Source organism: Monodon monoceros, unplaced genomic scaffold (assembly GCF_005190385.1).
Source record: "Monodon monoceros isolate NGI ecotype Baffin Bay Population unplaced genomic scaffold, NGI_Narwhal_1 Super_Scaffold_3, whole genome shotgun sequence".
Lineage (NCBI taxonomy): Eukaryota > Metazoa > Chordata > Mammalia > Artiodactyla > Monodontidae > Monodon > Monodon monoceros.
Window position 1 is genome coordinate 82,274,545 of NW_021703780.1, and position 18,271 is coordinate 82,292,815.

The 18,271-nt window shown below is 39.9% G+C and overlaps 1 protein-coding gene across 7 annotated transcripts in view; it reads left to right on the plus strand.

Annotated features, from left to right (window-relative positions):
• MITF (melanocyte inducing transcription factor) overlaps window positions 1-18,271 on the plus strand; it is a 223,759-nt gene that overhangs the window by 181,953 nt on the left and 23,535 nt on the right. For 5 of the 7 annotated variants that reach the window (XM_029244479.1, XM_029244480.1, XM_029244481.1 and 2 more), the window contains exons 3-5: window positions 9,956-10,183; window positions 11,226-11,309; window positions 13,420-13,515. In XM_029244479.1, coding sequence (XP_029100312.1) covers window positions 9,956-10,183; window positions 11,226-11,309; window positions 13,420-13,515 — 408 coding nt within the window. The remainder of the gene's footprint in view (window positions 1-9,955; window positions 10,184-11,225; window positions 11,310-13,419; window positions 13,516-18,271) is intronic. The other 2 variants (XM_029244484.1, XM_029244485.1) reach the window with 1 other exon arrangement.

The following is an 18,271-nucleotide window of genomic DNA, read 5'->3' on the forward strand; positions in this document are numbered from 1 at the left end:
ATTTAATAGTTTTATAAAATATGGACTTCATTCACTGTATTGTATCCATCTATATGGGGGCAATTCCCCTCCCCACCCCAAGGACATTTGTAATGTTGGAGATATTTTTGGTTGTCAGAACTGGCATTGGGGGGAAGGCGCTACTGGCATCTACTGGGCAGAGACCAAGGATGCTGCTAAATATCCTATAATACACATGCAACCCCACAACAAAGAAGTACCTGGCCATAGGGTCAGTCATGCTGAGATAGAGGAACCTTGAACTTATATGGCTCCTTCATAATTAATTGAATGCATTGCTTTCTATTAGATATTTGTTTCCAATATTTTGTTATTAGAGATTAATGGTTGGCACACTTTCTGTAAAGAGCCAGATAGTAAATATTTTAGGCTTTGGAGATTATAAGGTCTATTACTCAACTCTGCTCTAGTATTGTAATAGCTTGAAAGCAGTCGTATACTATATGTAAATGAATGGGTGTGGCTGTGTCCCAATAAAACTTTATTTACAAAAATAGGCGGTGGGCACTAGGGTAGTAATTTGTCCACTTCTGTTTTAGGCAATGCTCTGATGTACCTCTGTGTTCTTAAATCTTTGCCCTTAGATCTGATGATTTCCTTAGAAAAAGTTCTTGAAAGTGTGAATTATTGGATGAACATGTATGTACCTTTTAAAAGTTTATATCAATTTATTTTTTTTCTCACTCACATCATATGAGATTGTTTATTTAGTGAGGCTTATTCTGATCCCACTTATGCCACCATCATTCCGTCAGATTTGGAACTACCTCCTGGAATGTGGAGTGTGAAAGGTAAAGCAGGGTTTGCCAATTTAAATGCCTTCAGGAGTCAGGCAGATTAATGAGTAAATCAGGCCAGTTATCAGTGTCAGAATAAGGAGTGGTAGGAATGTAGCAAAATGAGGAACAAGTGTTCCTTCAAAAGAGGGAAGCTGCTTCTCAACCCTGCCCCTTGCTGGCCCGCTAGAAGGTGGTTCATTGTTGCCAGATCTTCTGTTTTATCCAGAGAAACCAGAAATCCAAATTTTAGTATGATAACTCTAGTTTTTAATTAAATACTCTGTAGGCAATAAGCCATACCTGTGGACTGTGCCCATGGGCCACCAGCTTGAGGACTTCTGCTTTAACTGTGACTTATCAAGGGGTCTACAGTTTAGAGATGGAGACAGATCTCCAGGATCCTGGCACTAAGCATCGTGGATGAGAGCTATAAGAGTTGGCAACCTTTGGGTCTGCCCTCATAGAAAAGGAAGCTTTATAACTCAGATTAGGGAGGTGCACTGTGAATCAACGGCCTGGCTCAGAGGTGTTACCTCCAGAGATTTCTGAATTAGTTAGGAAGAGTGAGGGTCTACCACTTCTCCATCTCCTCAGGACACTTCTAGAGGCTTCAGGATCCTAGCCTCCAACCTGTACAAGGCCCTACACAATCTGACCTTTTGTCCTTAGTTTCTAGTCTCCCCACTCCTTCATGCATTTCAGCCACACTGCCTTCATTCAGTCATTGATTATCCAAATATTTGCTGAGCCCCTACTCTGTGCCAGGCCATGTTCTGGACAAAGTAGAGCAGGGTATGTATGGGGATGGAGAGCACTGGCAGGGTGGGAGTTGGGGTCTCTAAGTTCTTAGGATCGTTGTGGGAGATAAGGTCAGAGAGGTCATGACCCCAGGGTGGAGGGGGAAGGGGGCACATTAGGCTGGAGTCTTCAAAGTTTGCTGTGCATAAGAATCTATCTGGAGAACTTGTTAAAACATAGATTTCTGATCCTCACCCAGAGATTCTGATTCGTTAGCTCTGAGATGGGGCCCAAGAATATGCATTTCTAACAAGCCCCATAGGTAGTTCTGGTTTAGGGACCTGTAGGCCATTGTAAGTAGTTTGTTTTCTCTCAGACATAAATAGGGAGCCATCACAGAGGGGTTCTTTTTGCAGATGAGTGACATAATCTGACATATTTTACAAGGATCACACAGTGTATTGAACACAGGGTGCAAAAGAGCACAGACAGAAGTAGGTGGAAGAGTCAAGAGGCTTTCAGTCATCCAAGTGAGAAATCATGGTGGCCTGGATCAAGTGGTAACAGTAGAGATGGTGAAAATTAGTTAAATTCGGGATATATTCTGAAAAGGAAGCCAGTACTTCTTGATGGAGTAGATGTGGGGTGTGAAGGAAAGAAATGAATCAAAGATGACCAAGGTTTTGGAAATGAGCAACAAGGTTGAACGAGATGAAGGTCATTTTTTGGGTAATTTCACATGTTTCAACCTAATGGAAGAATGGGGGTACCATCTGCTACGATGGAGAAGACCATAGGGGGAAGAGGAAGATGGACACTTTAAGTTTGAGATGTCTGCAGTCCTCCCAATGGAATAAGCAGGTGGAGCTGAGTGTGGAGTTCAGGACATCTAAACAGAGTGTTTAAATCCAGGAGCCTGGCTTAGGTCACCAGGGCTGTGCGTGCAGAGAGAGGAAATCAAGCTCTGAGCCTTGAGGCGTTCTGACATTTACGAGGGAGAGAAGAGGAGAAAACTAGCAAAGGCCACTGAGAAAGAGGCAGGAAGAAAACCAGGCGAGTGTGGTCAAGAAGCAGCCAAGGAAAGAATGTGTGTGAAGAGCCTCCTTGCAGTTCCCTGAGCATGGGAGGCTTCCTCACACCTGAGGACTTTTGTACTTTGCTGGGTTTCTCTTGCCACCCATCTGCCTGGCTCATTCTATTCCCCAACTTCAGGTCTGTGCTTAAATGTCGTCTTCTGGGTGAGCCTTGCCCCAAACAGCCTGTGTAAGATGAAGACAGTTGCCTGGCATCTGGTTGGCACTCAGACAGTATTTGGTGAATGAATGTGAAGATATAAGTCTTTTGATCGGGGCAGAAGTCCAGGTGTAAACGTCTTAAAGCCTTGCACTCAAGGTGTGGTGTGGTTTGTGGACCAGCAGGGTGGGCATCCCCTGGGAGCTTATTGGAAATGCAGGACCTTAGGCCACACCCCAGACCTACAGATTCACACAGCACTTAACAAGATCCCAGATGATTTATATAGACATTAAGGCTCGCACCGAGTCCTGTATTTAGTTCTTTTTGTATTTGGTAAGAGGACGACTGGGTATACTCTCTGACGGTAACAACTCAAAATAAGAGGTTAAAACTATGAAAATCCGGAGTCCATAGTTCCTTCTGTATTCAATCAGTTGTCGTCATATGATCTTTAAAAATTGTGAGGAGAGGCTTTCAAGAATACTTTGTAGCCTAGCCAGGTGATTTCTTAGTTTTATTTTGAATTGACCTAAGCTAGGAATGAACATATAAAATGCACAGCATCAGGTACATGGTAGACAATTTTGAGTGAATGAATTCTAATTGTTTTCTGTGTTTTAAAAAATCTTGGTACTTATGACATATCATAAGTAGGAGGTAATAAGCATATCCTGTGTTCTTATGTCCAGTTATACGGAAAAGCAACTATAAAATTATTTATACATATACTATTTCTCTTTAGAAAAACCACCTCATTCTTCAAACCTTGCTAAAGCTTCAACATAATAGGAAAGCTGAATTCTAGATTGGTAAAACTTTCTTACAGAGCACTGGTTGACATTTTCTGTAAACAGTAGATATTTTAGGCTCTGGGGGCCACGTGGGCTCTGATGCTGTAGTGTGGGCTCAGCGTGGACAACATGTAAACGAATGGACGGGGCTGTGTGCCAGGAAGCTTTATTTATGCACACTGAAATTTGGATTTCATAGAATTCTCATGTATCATGAGATATCATTCTGCTTTTGATGGTTTTCAACCATTGAAAAATATAAAATCTATTCTTAGTTTCTAGGCCATACAAAAACAGGGAACAGGCCTGATTGGGCAGGTGGGCAGATCCCTGTGATAGAGAAAAGGACCTGGGCATATCAACCTTGGTCACTTCTGATTTTCTTTTATTTAAGTACTCATTGTTTTTGCTTTTTGTTTGCATATGACTTTTTAAAATTCAAGTATAGTTGATTTACAATGCTGTATTAGTTTCAGTTGTACAGCAAAGTGATTATTATACATATGTATATATCTGTTCTTTTTCAGATTCTTTTCCATTATAGGTTATTACAAGATATTGACTATAATTCCCTGTGCTGTACAGTAGGACCTTGTTGTTTACCTGTTTCATATATAGCAGTGTGTATCTGTTAATCCCAAACTCCTAATTTTTCCCCTCCCACCCCTGCTTTTCCCTTTGGAAGACCATAAGTTTGTCTTCTATGTCTGAGAGTCTGTTTTCTTTTTTGTAAATATGCTCATTTGTATCATTTTTTAGGTTCCGCATACAAGTGATACCATATGGTATTTGTCTTTCTCTGCCTGACTTACTTCACTTAGTGTGATCAACTCTAGGTCCATCCATGTTGCTGCCTATGGCATTATTTTATTCTTTTTAATGCCTGAGTAATAGTCCATTGTGTATGTACACAACATCTTCTTTATCCATTCATCTGTTGATGGACATTTAAGTTCCTTCCATGTCTTGACAATTGTAAATAGTGCTGCTGTGAACATAGAGGTACATGTATCTTTTCAAATTAGAGTTTTCGTCTTTTATGGATATATGCCCAGGAGTGGGATTGCTGGATCATACGGCAACTCTACTGTTAGTTTTTTGAGAAGCCTCCATACTGTTCTCTCTAGTGTCTACACCAATTTACATTCCCACCAAAAGTATAGGAGGGTTCCTTTTCTACACACCCTCTTCCAGCATTTATTATTTGTCTGCATGTGATTTTGATTCTTCTGTCTTAGGTCAGGATTCGTATTCTTGTTCTTCTTTTTTGTTAGGGAAACCTTTGTACAGCAAACACGACTGAGTGAGAACATGTGTTCTGGACTGGTGTTTTCTTTCGTGGTAGTGTTATAATTGTGGGACTGAAAAGAATCTTGGCACCTCTCAGATGTGACCCTGGGCAAGACTTTGCTCAAATTATTTCAGAAAGCTAGCTTCCTTTGTTTCACCATTTTCTCAGGGATAGTGATTGCATCATTGACCATCTCTGTACATAGTCCTTTAAAAAACAGTATGAAAAGAATAGTGGTTTGGGCGTGGTAGTGGATAGCAATTGATTGAATTATAATCCTTTTACTATTTCTTCAACTTACTGAGCAAAAGAACACATTCTCTCTCTAAACACAAAATGAGAAATCTAAATACTTTGTTGACTTGTTAAAAAAGTAAAATCAATTATAAACTAAAAGGATTATGGGAATCTTCGCTCAATTTTATTTTTATTCTGGTTTACAAATAGTAGAGGGAATAGAAGGACAGTGAACATCAGATGGGGATTCTTTTTCCTGCAGTGAATTCTTTTGTCAGCCAATTTGATAGTATCTGCAGGCACCATCTTACACTGATGTGCTCCAGGATCTCTTTAGAATGAAACTGCTGGAAAATAACCTGTCAGTGTCACCTGGGAAGTGGCGAAGCTAAACTGTGACAATTAGAATGTGATTTATTCCAGTTCTTTTGCTATCAATTCAGGATCTGAATGAAGAAAGGAAAAAGGGCAAGGAGATAGTAGTAGTAATAAAGGAAGAAAAGTTTCAAAGCCAGTGGATCTTTGCCCTTGATCCAGATAGCTAACATACTTTATTTATGTGAAATATAAGTTACGTCAATAAAATACTGTATTTCGATAGAGTAACAAGTATTCCAGCTTTATTTTGCGGTCTGTGCTTGTAGTGCTCAGCAATACCCAACTTTTGGTATCCGAATTCTGTGGTATAGTTGGTTTCAAGGTCAAAAACATGAAAAGATTATTAGGAAATCATACAGATATTTAACACCACATATGTTTTCAGTTGCGTGCTTGTTTGGCTATTTAAAAATTAATGAAAGGGAAATCACTCACTAAAAAGCTATGGTTTAGGATGGCTGAACACAGAACCTCATATTTATGTGGCTTTGAAAATATTCCGAGGACTGTAGTGTAGAGCCTCATAATAATGTTATGAGAAGTTAGGGCAGTTAGTGTTTCCTTCCAGCATCTTCTGGATATGAGGGAAGCAACACACCCAGAGGTTGTGTCACACACCACCACCGCACAGTGGGGGTGGCATGGCTAGGATGGGGTGGAGATAATGCAACAGCACTAACTGTTCCAGATCAGTGCTTCTCAAAGTGTCTCAGAGAGCCCTGGGGGTCTCCAAGACTCCTGTAGTTCTGTCAGGTCAAAACTACTTTCATAATAATACCGAGAGGTTATTTTCCTTTTTTCATGCTCATCTCTCACGTACAGTACTATGCCATTTCATATTAGGGACTTGAGCATCTGTGGATTTTGCTATCTGAAGAGGTCCTGAAACCCATCCCCATGGATTCTGAGGGATATCTATATACAGAAGAGTTTTACAGAGGCTACATGATGTGTTAAAATGTCATTGTTCTAATGGCCAGTGGACTGTGTGCTAGCGGATAATCTTATGTTTTAAAAATCTCTTAGTTTTAATTCCTAAGATGAGAAATATGGATAGATATAACCTGCATAAACACAAGAAATTAAAACAGTTTAAAAGGGTCCTAGGACAAAAAAAGAAAGTTTGAGAATTGCTGTTTGAGATAGGTTGCTACGCCTGGTAGAGGTGTGATTTCATTTAATACTGAAAACACCTCTAAGAGGCAGGTTCTATTGTCATTCCCATTGAGCACATGACGTGATGAAGGCCTGGAAAGGTTAATGACTTGCAGAAGGTCATAAAAGTAGTAAGCTGCAAAGTCTGAATTTGAACCCAGGTTTCAACTTCTTAATTCTTCTGTTGACTGTGCTGTCAGGCATGATATCCCTGTCAGAGAAGCACCAGGAGTGCTTGCATTTGATGCTAAGTTCTCAGAAGAGGAACTAACTTCTTAAAACCTAGGCCATCCCCCCCCCCCCGAGGGAATGTAGATAGGAAGATTCTCCTGTGGGCATTATAGAGCAGAGACCACATTCTACTGGCTTGCGGGCTGAGTCCAGCCAACAGATTTGTTTGATTTGTCTTCTACAATATGAAAAATCAAACAATTTGGTGTCATTTTTGTAATCTGGGAGATTTCATTTAAAAAACAAGTTCAGATTGCCAACTAAATTGAAAAATTGGAAGGTCTAGCTAGACTGGAATAGTTTTCCCATATGGCCACAATCAGTTGCAGATTATGTTAGCTCTTCCTTTTAGATGAAATATCCACCCTCTAGTTTGCCCCAGGCCTCACCACTCCCTATTGCACACCACAGATCATGACCTCATTTATGTTACCTGTTTTAGGTGTTTGGAGTGGAGACATCTGGGGATGTTCCGTCTTCTCCATAGTGTTTATAGCCAATCTGTTCTCAACTTACTTAAAAAGACACTGACAGTAAAAGGGCAAAAATACATCCCACTCTGACTACCCCAGCCTGGTTGTAGTAAAGACCTCACTGACAATGCCAAATAGAGAACAAGTTGCTTTTTTCCTTACTGAAGCTTAAAATTCTGATTCATTAAAAATAAGGATCTGCCAGTGAATTAACATTTATTTTTAAATGTGCAGCCCCTTATGTTTAAAGTGTAATAGTGAAATAAGCACATTACACCCATTGCCCTCATTTTATGTTTATTTTAGAAATGTCTATTGTCCTCATCATTATCGTGTCTGGACCCTTTATGAAACTTAAAATGTCTCTGTGAACCTCTGTGTGCATGTTAGATCAGTCATTTGAAACAACAATTTGAGGTTGTCAACTAAAGGACTTCATTATCATGGGCATTTGGATGGAATTATTGAATTTCAAATTCTTGTGCTTAAAGTATCTCGCCAATTCAGCAGTGCATATCAACCGTTATCATAATTTTTAGATATATATTTGTTTGCCTTTTATCTTCCTTTGCTTCCCCCCAGACTCTCAGGGTCATAAACCTGGCAATTATATCTACTTGCTCACAATGTGTATTCTGTGCCTTGCACAGTGTTTAGCACATAATAACAGTAAATAATGGAATGAATAAGGAAATCTGTAAATGCATCAGTTGTGTATATGATAACTCTTATTCTTCTCTAGCCCCAAGAATTATATTAAAAGATTTTTTAGTGAAAAATTTTATGCTTCCTAATTTGAGGATTAAATTGGGGAGATGTGTATTTCTTATTTTCCACATAAATATATATCCAAAACTGCCTCTGTATGTATGTATTTTTCCTTTTCTATTTAGAATAGCTCCCCCTCTTCCTGATGCAAGGTCAGTAGGAAATTTATATATCTGTCCAGTTAAGAATAAGATGCACATTGAGACCAGGATGCAAGATGAGGCTGTTGAACTTGAAAGTTCATCAGAGACTCCCCCATACTAAAAGACACTCTTGCTGCATTTGGAAGGGCTGAGTTATTCGGCCATTAGAAGAGTCTCATGTGTAGCTTTTAGGCAATGTTCTCCAAAGGGGGCATCTAGCTCTTAACCTATTGCTGAAAGAGAAATACCATTGTCTATTAATACTACTGGAACTAAAGATGAATAGTGAATTGGCCTTGATCTGACAGTGAGTTTGACTTTGATAGCTCATCCCTTAAAAAGGTTCTTTTATATTTATGAAAAAAAAGTATGACGTCAAGCTGGGTGGGGTGCGGGGGGGTTGATATCAATATTTAAGAGCAAACTCGTAGGGCTTCCAAAAAAAAGCTCTTTGTGTGAACTTTTTTTTTTTACATGCATAACTAATTAGCTTAGGTTATTATAAGCAGGGCTGCTGTGATAAAGTTTCCGGTGGTGTCTCGGGATACCTTGTTTATAGTACTTTCTCTATGCCAGTCTACGAATCGGAGTTGCAGAAAGTAGAGGGAGCGAATAGTCTACCGTTATTTGTTGGATTGGGGCCACCTAAAACGTGGTTATGCTGGAAATGCTAGAATATAATCACTATCAGGTGAGCTTTATTCTTATATTTAGTCTCTGAAATGTAATCAATAAATTGAGCGTTTCACCTTTTCATGTTATTGTAGTAGACACAGTTTTCAATAAGTACATGTCTTCCCGTTTAATGCTGTTTATTGTTTGATACCATAATCAGTAATTCAATGCAGTTTTGAATAAAGTAAATATTAGCAGGATTTTTTTTCCCCTGGTGCATGGCTGTGCTCTCTCCATGAGCTCCTGTTCATGGCTCTAAGATTAAATTGTGTTTATCAAGGAAAAAGTGACTAAATTGAGTATCATTGATTTTTTTTTAAAAGTTCTTATTCTCTATTAATGTCTATAAGAAAGAAGGGAAAAATAATGTTGGTGGCTTAATATTCATGCCTTCAAAAACACATACATAGAAGTGCTATGTGTTTGAAAGAAACTGCTTAATGGGGAATTGCTTTTTATGTTGAGTTTAAGATCTTAATTAAAATGTTGAACAATCATGTCCAAATGCAAGTGGGAGGAACTGATCCACAACCAGTTGATTTAATCATCCGAATGTTTCTGTTTCCGTTCTACAACCGCTTTATAGTTGTTCCTTAAGGAGGGTTTTTTGTGTTTTTTTAAAACAGAAAGCGGTTCTGTTTGCCAAAGAAAACTGAAATGAATCAAGTTATGCGCCTTCTTCTAGATTGTTGTTTTGATCTTAACAAACTCTTTCAGGTGTGTTGGGGAAATTTTTGCCCTACAGTTAGTGGCAAATTTTTAGTCATCAGACATGAGAAGAAGGGCACAAGGTTTTAAAGAGATGATGGACCGCCAGTTAGCAGGGAAATAGGGCAGAGTACTACCCCAAATCCTAAGGGTTAGCCTTTAAACTTCAGTAGTATCAAAATCCATCAGCACGGTGCCTGGTACCTAACAGGGGCTTAATAATCTATTCTCTTGGTGGACTGGCCCGTCTCATGCTTGTGCCTGAAAGAAGAGCTGTCCGAAACTCACCAATAACAGCGCTCTCTTCTCTTCCCTCCGTGGCTATGTTCAGGTGCAGACCCACCTCGAAAACCCCACCAAGTACCACATACAGCAAGCCCAAAGGCAGCAGGTAAAGCAGTACCTTTCTACCACTTTAGCAAATAAACATGCCAACCAAGTCCTGAGCTTGCCATGTCCAAACCAGCCTGGCGATCATGTCATGCCACCAGTGCCCGGGAGCAGCGCACCCAACAGCCCCATGGCTATGCTTACACTTAACTCCAACTGTGAAAAAGAGGTAATTCATGTCTCCTCCCCTCTCCTTTTTCTTACACTGAATGACTGTCTGTTGGATCTCCCTCCCGCACTTGACCGTGGACTCCAGTCTGTCCGCGTGGCCACCTTCGCTGGCCATTGTCCCCGATTCCCCATTCTAGCTGTCACCCTCCAGCCTCTTCTCCCTGTCACCATCCCCGGGTTATTGGGTTATGGCTCCTGGCAGGGGACCTGGCCCCCTCAGAGCAGAACCCAGACGCGAGGACACTTTTTCTTCCACCCCGTTTCTGCTTCGTTAGCTGAGTGTTCTCTTCCATTCCTTTCCGTTTACAGAGCAGTGAAAATGCAAGGAGAGAGGGAAAGGTGGAAAAGGGAGAGTAAAAATAGAAAAGGTGTTGGACAGGCGGTTTAGAAGTTCCGCTTGCTGTGAACGTCTGGGATGTTATTTTTATTGCTCCCTGAGTTGGAAAGGAAAAAAAAAAGCACAGAGTGTGCATGGCTGGATTGGAAGAATATAGCGCATGAAAATCTAACAGAAAAGCAAAGATTTCCTTGCCGGGTGAATTCGGTTTCCTAATAAAATTGCCACTGCTGGTGAAATCTGCTTTTTGTAAAGGCTGGGTTGGAGACAAGACTCAGATGTACCTCAAGCTAATTATTGCATCAAAATTTGAAGCATACCTAACAGGAGGGTTGTGATTTAATATGTTATTTCCAAATATGAGATGATGAGCTTCATTTTAGTGGAGTTTGTCCTCTGAAATGTTCATGTGATTCAGAGGTGACTCTTCTGAAGTTTGGTTGATTTTAATTTCTAGAGGGACTAAGTCTTTTCCCTTTTGCCCAAACCAAACCATCTTATTCTTCTCTGTCCATGTTTGTCATCTGTCAAGCTGATTTGCTGGAAGAAGTTCTTCCTTCATTATTTTGTTTCTCGGTCAGATTACACTTTATCAGAAAGCTTAGTTCATCTTGTTGCCGCACCATCAGCCTCGTGTGAATATGTCATTGAAAAGTCATTTGCAAATCCAGATCATAGGCTGATTTTGCTTGTGTTTTTGCAGGGATTTTATAAGTTTGAAGAACAAAACAGGGCGGAGAGCGAATGCCCAAGTATGAACACGCATTTACGAGCGTCGTGCATGCAGGTACTGAATGACTCAGCAGCCCAAAGATGTAACGCTCTGTAATGAGGATCTATATTTGTGGCTAATCACACTTTCCTGATGACTTAAGGGTTTTTTTTTTTCCCCCATTGATTTTTTTTTTAATTGAGGAAGCTATGAACAGAACTATTTTCTTCATAATGTCTCATGATTAAAAAATTACTAGGGAAATGATACTTAAAATGCATTTTTCCCTGAGTTGCTGTAAGTCATTAAACTGCTTAAAATACATAAATTTTAATAAAATAGAATGTAAACTGCTGTACTTCATTTAGATAGCATCATCAAAATATGTTGGACAAATTTATAGGTTAGCAACTTTGACAGGATATTTGTAAAACCAAGATGTGTGTGTGTGTGAGATCTATATATTGTTTTATAAAATGGAATCTCATGGAAAATATATTTTGAAATTTTATTCATTTAATGATAAATCATGGATATTTTCCCAAATAATGAAAAGTTCTTCTATGACATCCTACTTAATGGCTATATAAATCATGCTATACCCATTTATTAATATATTTATGTATTTTTAATGTGTATATACATATATGAGAAAGAAGAATAAGAAACAAAAAATTCTTATTTTTTTTGCTTTTCTCTACTGCCTTTTATCAACATGTATGACTCTTTTCATAAGAGAAAAAATTCTCTCATACCAAGCCCACTAAGTTCATTTCCCTAAAAATAAAATAAAAAATTTACGAAGAAAGGTTGCTCATAAGTCTTCTGGCCCATTTTCCAGTTTACCAACTCATTTAGAAAATCATCTCTTAAAAACAAGCAAACGAAACAGATACAACTGGTGTACCTGGAAAGGAAACAGTGTGCTGACAGTTATTCAAAACTGACCTCCAATTATTCTCAGGGGTCACTTAATGCCACTCATTTTTTGAATGTTTACTATATTCTTGGCACTGTGAGCACTTTATATGGTTTGTCCTGAAATCTCACAAGAATCCAATAAGGCCATGAGTATTATTACCCCCATTTTACAGATTGGGACACTGAGGCTCTTAAAGATTAAGGGTGTTACCCCAATCCAGAAAGTGGGAGAACCAGGATTCCGACAAGCCCCATGATGTTGGAGCCTGTCTTCTTTAATTAGAAAATGGCAAAAAGACACAAAGGAGCATCCCTCTGAGTTCTGAGATTTCATTGTGTACTTGTGAAGGGCGATTAAGACCCAAGCGTGTGTGCACACGCACACCAAGTAGCTCAAATATGTAAGGTGTTTGCGAAGAAATGTTTTCACAGACTTGTCTTTGCAACTGCTGCAATGCACATGTAATCACTGTTGTTTATTATCATAACTAATGTTTTGGTACTACAGGAATAAAATTGATCTAGAGGGAATGTCAGCTCCACGACTGTAATGATAACCTCGTCCTGGTGTACTCCTCTGGGAGTGCCAAGCACGCTGGCAGCTGTACGAGGAGAAGCTTATTTTACAAGTCCTTGTAAGATTAGTGCAGGGATACCCAGTGGCCTGGGAGCCACAGTGCCCCACACACCCCTGTGGGAGCAAAGGGCTGAATTGCCATCTGTGGTTTTTTATTCCAAGGAGGGTGTGGGAAAGGTACAGGGCATAGTCTTTAGAGGAGAAAAGGAAAAGGCAGCTGTCATTCAAGATGAAATTTCCTGGTTCATCTTTCTTGTTTAAGGCAGGCAGTTTTGCATAAAAGTTCAGAGCATGGTTCAAACTGTGGCTGTAACCCTTCTCTGAAGTGTGACTTTGGGCAAGTTGCTTCTCATATATCTCACCTGGAAAATTGCTATAATAATAGCACCTACCCTGATAGGGTTATCGTCAGGATAAATCACCTAGCCCATAAAAAGTCCTGCGCCCAGTGTCTGGCACCTAGTAATCACTCACTAAGTGCTGGTTGTGTATGTCATCCTCATCACCCATTAGTGTTAATGGTCTTCAATAATATTCTTATTTGGGGAGGAGGAGGACAGTTACCTCTTAGAATCTAACTAAAGAATGTTATTGCTTTGGGTCAGGAAAGACCATGGATTTCTTTCTGGGTTGCTTTGCACAGTTTTTGCTTATATCTGTCTGTTTTCCATTGCCTTTTTCCTTCAGATGGATGATGTAATCGATGACATCATTAGCCTAGAATCAAGTTATAATGAAGAAATCCTGGGCCTGATGGATCCCGCCTTGCAAATGGCAAATACGGTATCGATGATCTTTTTTTCTAAAAGAAAATCTTGTGACATTATTTCCAGTGTTTTCTCCCTTCTCCTGAATTTTCAGTTTATCTTTGCAAGTGATTCATTGAGAAATGTATTGATGATGAGGCAGAGAAGTATCTCAGGATCACAAATAAATGACTTAGACATCAGAAATTAAGAATTTCTCATGAGTTTATCAGTAACCCCATGATGAAGCTCTGCATTCCCTGGAGTCCAAGTCCACTTTCAGTAGCACGTTAGATCTTCCAGTTGCCTTTGACATCTGATGCCCAGCTTAGGACACTGCTGCCAAGGGAAATACTCTGGACTGTGTTATTTACAGTGGTTTTCTAGTTGGCCTGAGAAGTTAATGCACTTTTTAAAGGAGATCCCTTATTATTCACAGGTGATAGAGTGACATTCAAGTTACCCTTCTTCAACAGCAAATTTATTCCAATTTTAGTTAATTAATCAGGGGTCATATTTGCTCTTCTCTGTCACTTATTCCTCTCTGCAGTTTGGAGCCTTGCTTGTAGAGTTCATTTTCTTTCACTCCTTCCATTTTTGTCTTATTTGGTCCTTGCAGGAATTCCTTGGGTCATTGCCCTCCGTTTTAGGGTTAGGAAAAGTTAGCTTGTGTTGCCCTAGATTACACATCTCGGATGTGTCAGAGCCAGGACTCCTCAGTACATCTTTGAAGGCCTAGTCCCGTCCTTTTCTGTTTTCTATACGAGCAATGCCATGAGACTATCATACTCTTTAGTAATTAGTTTTTAAAAGACTGACTTCCATGATGGTAAGGGGGTAAAAGGGAGTTGTTATTAATGGGTGTAGAGATTCAGATTTGCAAGATGAAAAAGTTCTGGAGATGTGTTGCCCAACAATGTGAACATACTTAACACAATTGAACGGTACACGTATTGGATTGGCCAAAAAGTTTGTTCGGGTTTTCCCGGAAAACCCAAACGAACATTTTGGCCAACCCAATAAAAATAGTTAAGATGGGAAATTTTAGGTCATATGTTTTTTTACCCCACATATACACAAAAAAGTTTTAAAGACTAAGTTCCAATAGTAAATTTCCTTGGGAAGGGAATGTGGTAGCTCTTACTTATTTACACTAAAATCCCTAGAAAACCAATTTTTTATAGTTAAGTTTTCTTATCTATCTTGATCCAGTCCTTTAAGTCACTTACTTGAAGTCTTGAGGGTTAAGGATGACTCCCCTCGAAACCTCTAATCTTCTTCTGGGATCCTTAGTTTTGTCAATTTACTGTCCATTTAAACTCACCCCCTCATTTTGAAAGAGCTAAATATTCTTTCTGACAAATGTTTCCGTGCCAAACTCTTCCCAACTTCTTTGAGCCCTTGGTTGGCTTCTGTGGAACCCTCTTGCTTCCAACTTTTGCGCATCCCGTGAGGCAGACTGCACTTGTCTCAAAAGAACTTTGCTGATGAGGGTGGTCGTTTTTCCAGTGGCATCAAGTGGATACCTGAGCACACTCAAGAGGACTGTAGAATTGGCATGATTTTTAAAAATTATTCCTTTTTAAATTTTTCCCCAAAGGTGAGGACCTTGGGTGTCACCTGATCCAACCTAGTACTCAATGCGTTAACCTCCTCTTGCATATCCTTTGTATTCCCCACCAAAATATCAGGCATTTGGCTTCTTAAAAGCCTCCAGTGGAAAATACGCACTCACTTACAAGTGAAGCAGTAAAGCACAATGGTTGGGAGTTGAAGATTTATGATCAGACCTGGATTCAAATCCTGAGTCTGCCCTTTACTGTCTGACCTGGCACATTACTTTGCTTCTTAAAGTCCTCCATTTCCCCGTCTGTAAAATGGGACTGCTCACTGTTTCTACCTCACATGGTCATCTCATAAAGTGTGTACAGCATTTAGCGTTGGAAACATAGCTTGTACTCAACAATATCTAAATTATTAAATGTAATTTATTATAGTTTCAAATAATTTTGATAGCATTTTTTCTGGGTGTTATTCACTCAGCACCTGTAATGTGTGAAGCTCTACGTTAGAATAATATCATACTCGATAATGGAAATATTTCTCATAGTGAGTCTCTCTGTGAATTCCAGATGTGGGTCCCAGTTTGCCTCATGGAGAACTCGTCCTTGTGACAACCCTTCTGGAGATGTGACCTTTAGGCTGATAACCCACGTCTCCTTGGTCAGTCTACATTCGAGTAGACATCCTAGTCTTTCATTATCCGGTTGCTCCTGAACTCATTTTAAGATTGATTTAGAATTTATTAAAGACCTCACATGTGACCAGTGCTGGGTAAGGTGCTGTGGATGCAAATGACTCAGGTCTCCTTCCTGGTCTCATTGGGCTTACAAGTTTAGAAGAGGAGACCACTTCAGACCTTGAATGGAGAAGGATAATTCAGAAGCAGAGAGGCCATCTCAGGGGAGTTCCCAGATAGGAAAGAACCCCCAGGTAGACTTTAATTAATTCCCAGTCAGGAGAGGAGTAACCTGCAGCCACGCTCAGGAGTCACTGACTTTGTCCCAGCATCCATTTCTCTTCTGTGTTCCCCCGCACCAGAGCTTTCCCACAACAAACTATTTTAGCATTTTACTACGGGCAGAAAGACTGTAACACAGAGGTTTGGAACACAGACTCTGAGCCAGACATCTGAGTTCAATACATACTCTAGAGTGAGTTATTTGTCTTCCCTGCCTCACTTTCCTTCTCTGGAAAATGGGGACGATAGTAGTATCTAAAACAATAGAATCCATGTGAAAATTATAAGAGTTAATCTACAAAAAAACATTTAGGACAGTCTTGCCTGACATGCTCTTACTGAATGTTAGTTACTAGCTCTTGTTCATGATAAATTTGGGTTTTAATTGTCAAAATTAAATAACAAAGCCACTACAACTTACTAATGTTTTAATTTTTTTTTCCCCACAGGGAAGTTTAAACTGAATGTCCTTTACATTGGGCATTTTTCCTTTTATTTGATTCTTTGAAATGGTCTATTTCAAGTAAACTACTTTAAAAAATAAAGTGGAAGGAACACTTGGAGAGGAAACTATCCTAAGGGAATTGGAGTCTAGAAATAACTATTCTGAGAGCACAAGGGCCCTCTTGTACCATCACAAACAAAGAATAAAAGTCCCAGTTTACTTGTGCTAACAGTACTCAATTGATATTCAGAGAAGGGGACCATCCAGAGAGAAAAAATAATAACATTTTACAATTATCATTTACTTGGAAAAATATTCATTTTGGTAGAGCATTGAAGAACTTGATTCAGACCAAGTTTAGGGCACATACCCACGTGTGTCTACCTTCTCTTTATTTGTCCTAATTAGGTTGTGGCTTTCATCTGTCCATTGTGTAGCTTGTGCACTGGAAGTGAAATCTTGTCCATCAAGTTAATGTGCTAGATAAAAACCCAGCAAAGACACAATATATCCATGTTAACAGAAGATGCCTCTTCCTCTTCCTTAGCTCCAAAGGTGTTATTTTGACCTAATTTTGATGTTAACCGTGTTTATGAGGGGATTTTTCTAATTCAGACGGGGAACCACAGAATCATTTCTTAAATTTGCATGGCTAGGAGACTCATTTCTAATTAGAAAGCCATATTATTTTAATCAGCCTTCCTCTGAGTAGCTTCAACAAGTAACAGTCATTAATACAAAGAGCATAAGCCATCATTTAGAGCAGAGTCTTTCAAACCTTGGTACTATTGACATTTGAGATGGATAATTCTTTGTTATGGAGACTGTCCTGTCCATTGTAGGATGTTTAGCAGAATCCCTGGCTTCTACCCACTGGATGTCATTCGCACCTTGCCATCCCACTATGACAGCCAAAAGTGTCTCTAGACGTTGACGAATGTCCCCTGGGGAAAGGGGCAAAATCATCCCCAATGAAGAAGATTTAGGGTAGTGAGTGGTCACTTTAGCTCTGCAGATCCCCTTATTTCTGTGCTTAGATCTGCATTGCGGTCCAATTAATTGGTGCAGTGGTCAACGGGATGCTTGGCAATTAACATGGCAGACAGTTTTGTTGATCAAAGTGAAAATTAGCTTGACTGTCCAAAAACTGTAGACTGGGTATACGGTACTTTCCAGAAAACTATATTACTACACATAGCAGTTTGTCAGTCACTTAACAAGCAGGTACTCTGTTTCACCTACTTTTTTTTTTTTTTTTTTTGCGGTACGCGGGTCTCTCACTGTTGTGGCCTCTCCCGTTGCGGAGCACAGGCTCCGGACGCGCAGGCTCAGCGGCCATGGCTCATGGGCCCAGCCGCTCCACGGCATGTGGGATTTTCCCGGACCGGGGCACGAACCGATGTCCCCTGCATCGGCAGGTGTACTCTCAACCACTGCGCCACCAGGGAAGCCCTGTTTCACCTACTTTTATCTCGTTTACATTTTACAAAACCCTGTGAGATGGGTGATATGATTGCCGCTTTTCAAAGAGGGACGTCTCACTTCAGAGAGGTTAATATCATGTAGCAGGTCAATGACAGGCAGGTTCTAACCCGGGTCTCTGACTCCTAAGCCCAGGCGGTAAATGACTGTACTGTGAGTTTCTAAATTTGAGTATCCACACTTGGTTAGTGAGCACCTGGGTTTTTATTTGCTCAGGTTTAGTTGGAGATTAATTGAAAAGTGCGGTTTCTAATTGGTTATCATCAGCAGGTTGATCCTGCCCCCCAAATACTACAGTTAACATGCATCGTGAACCTCCTATCAAAAACCTCCGCTCAGACACAG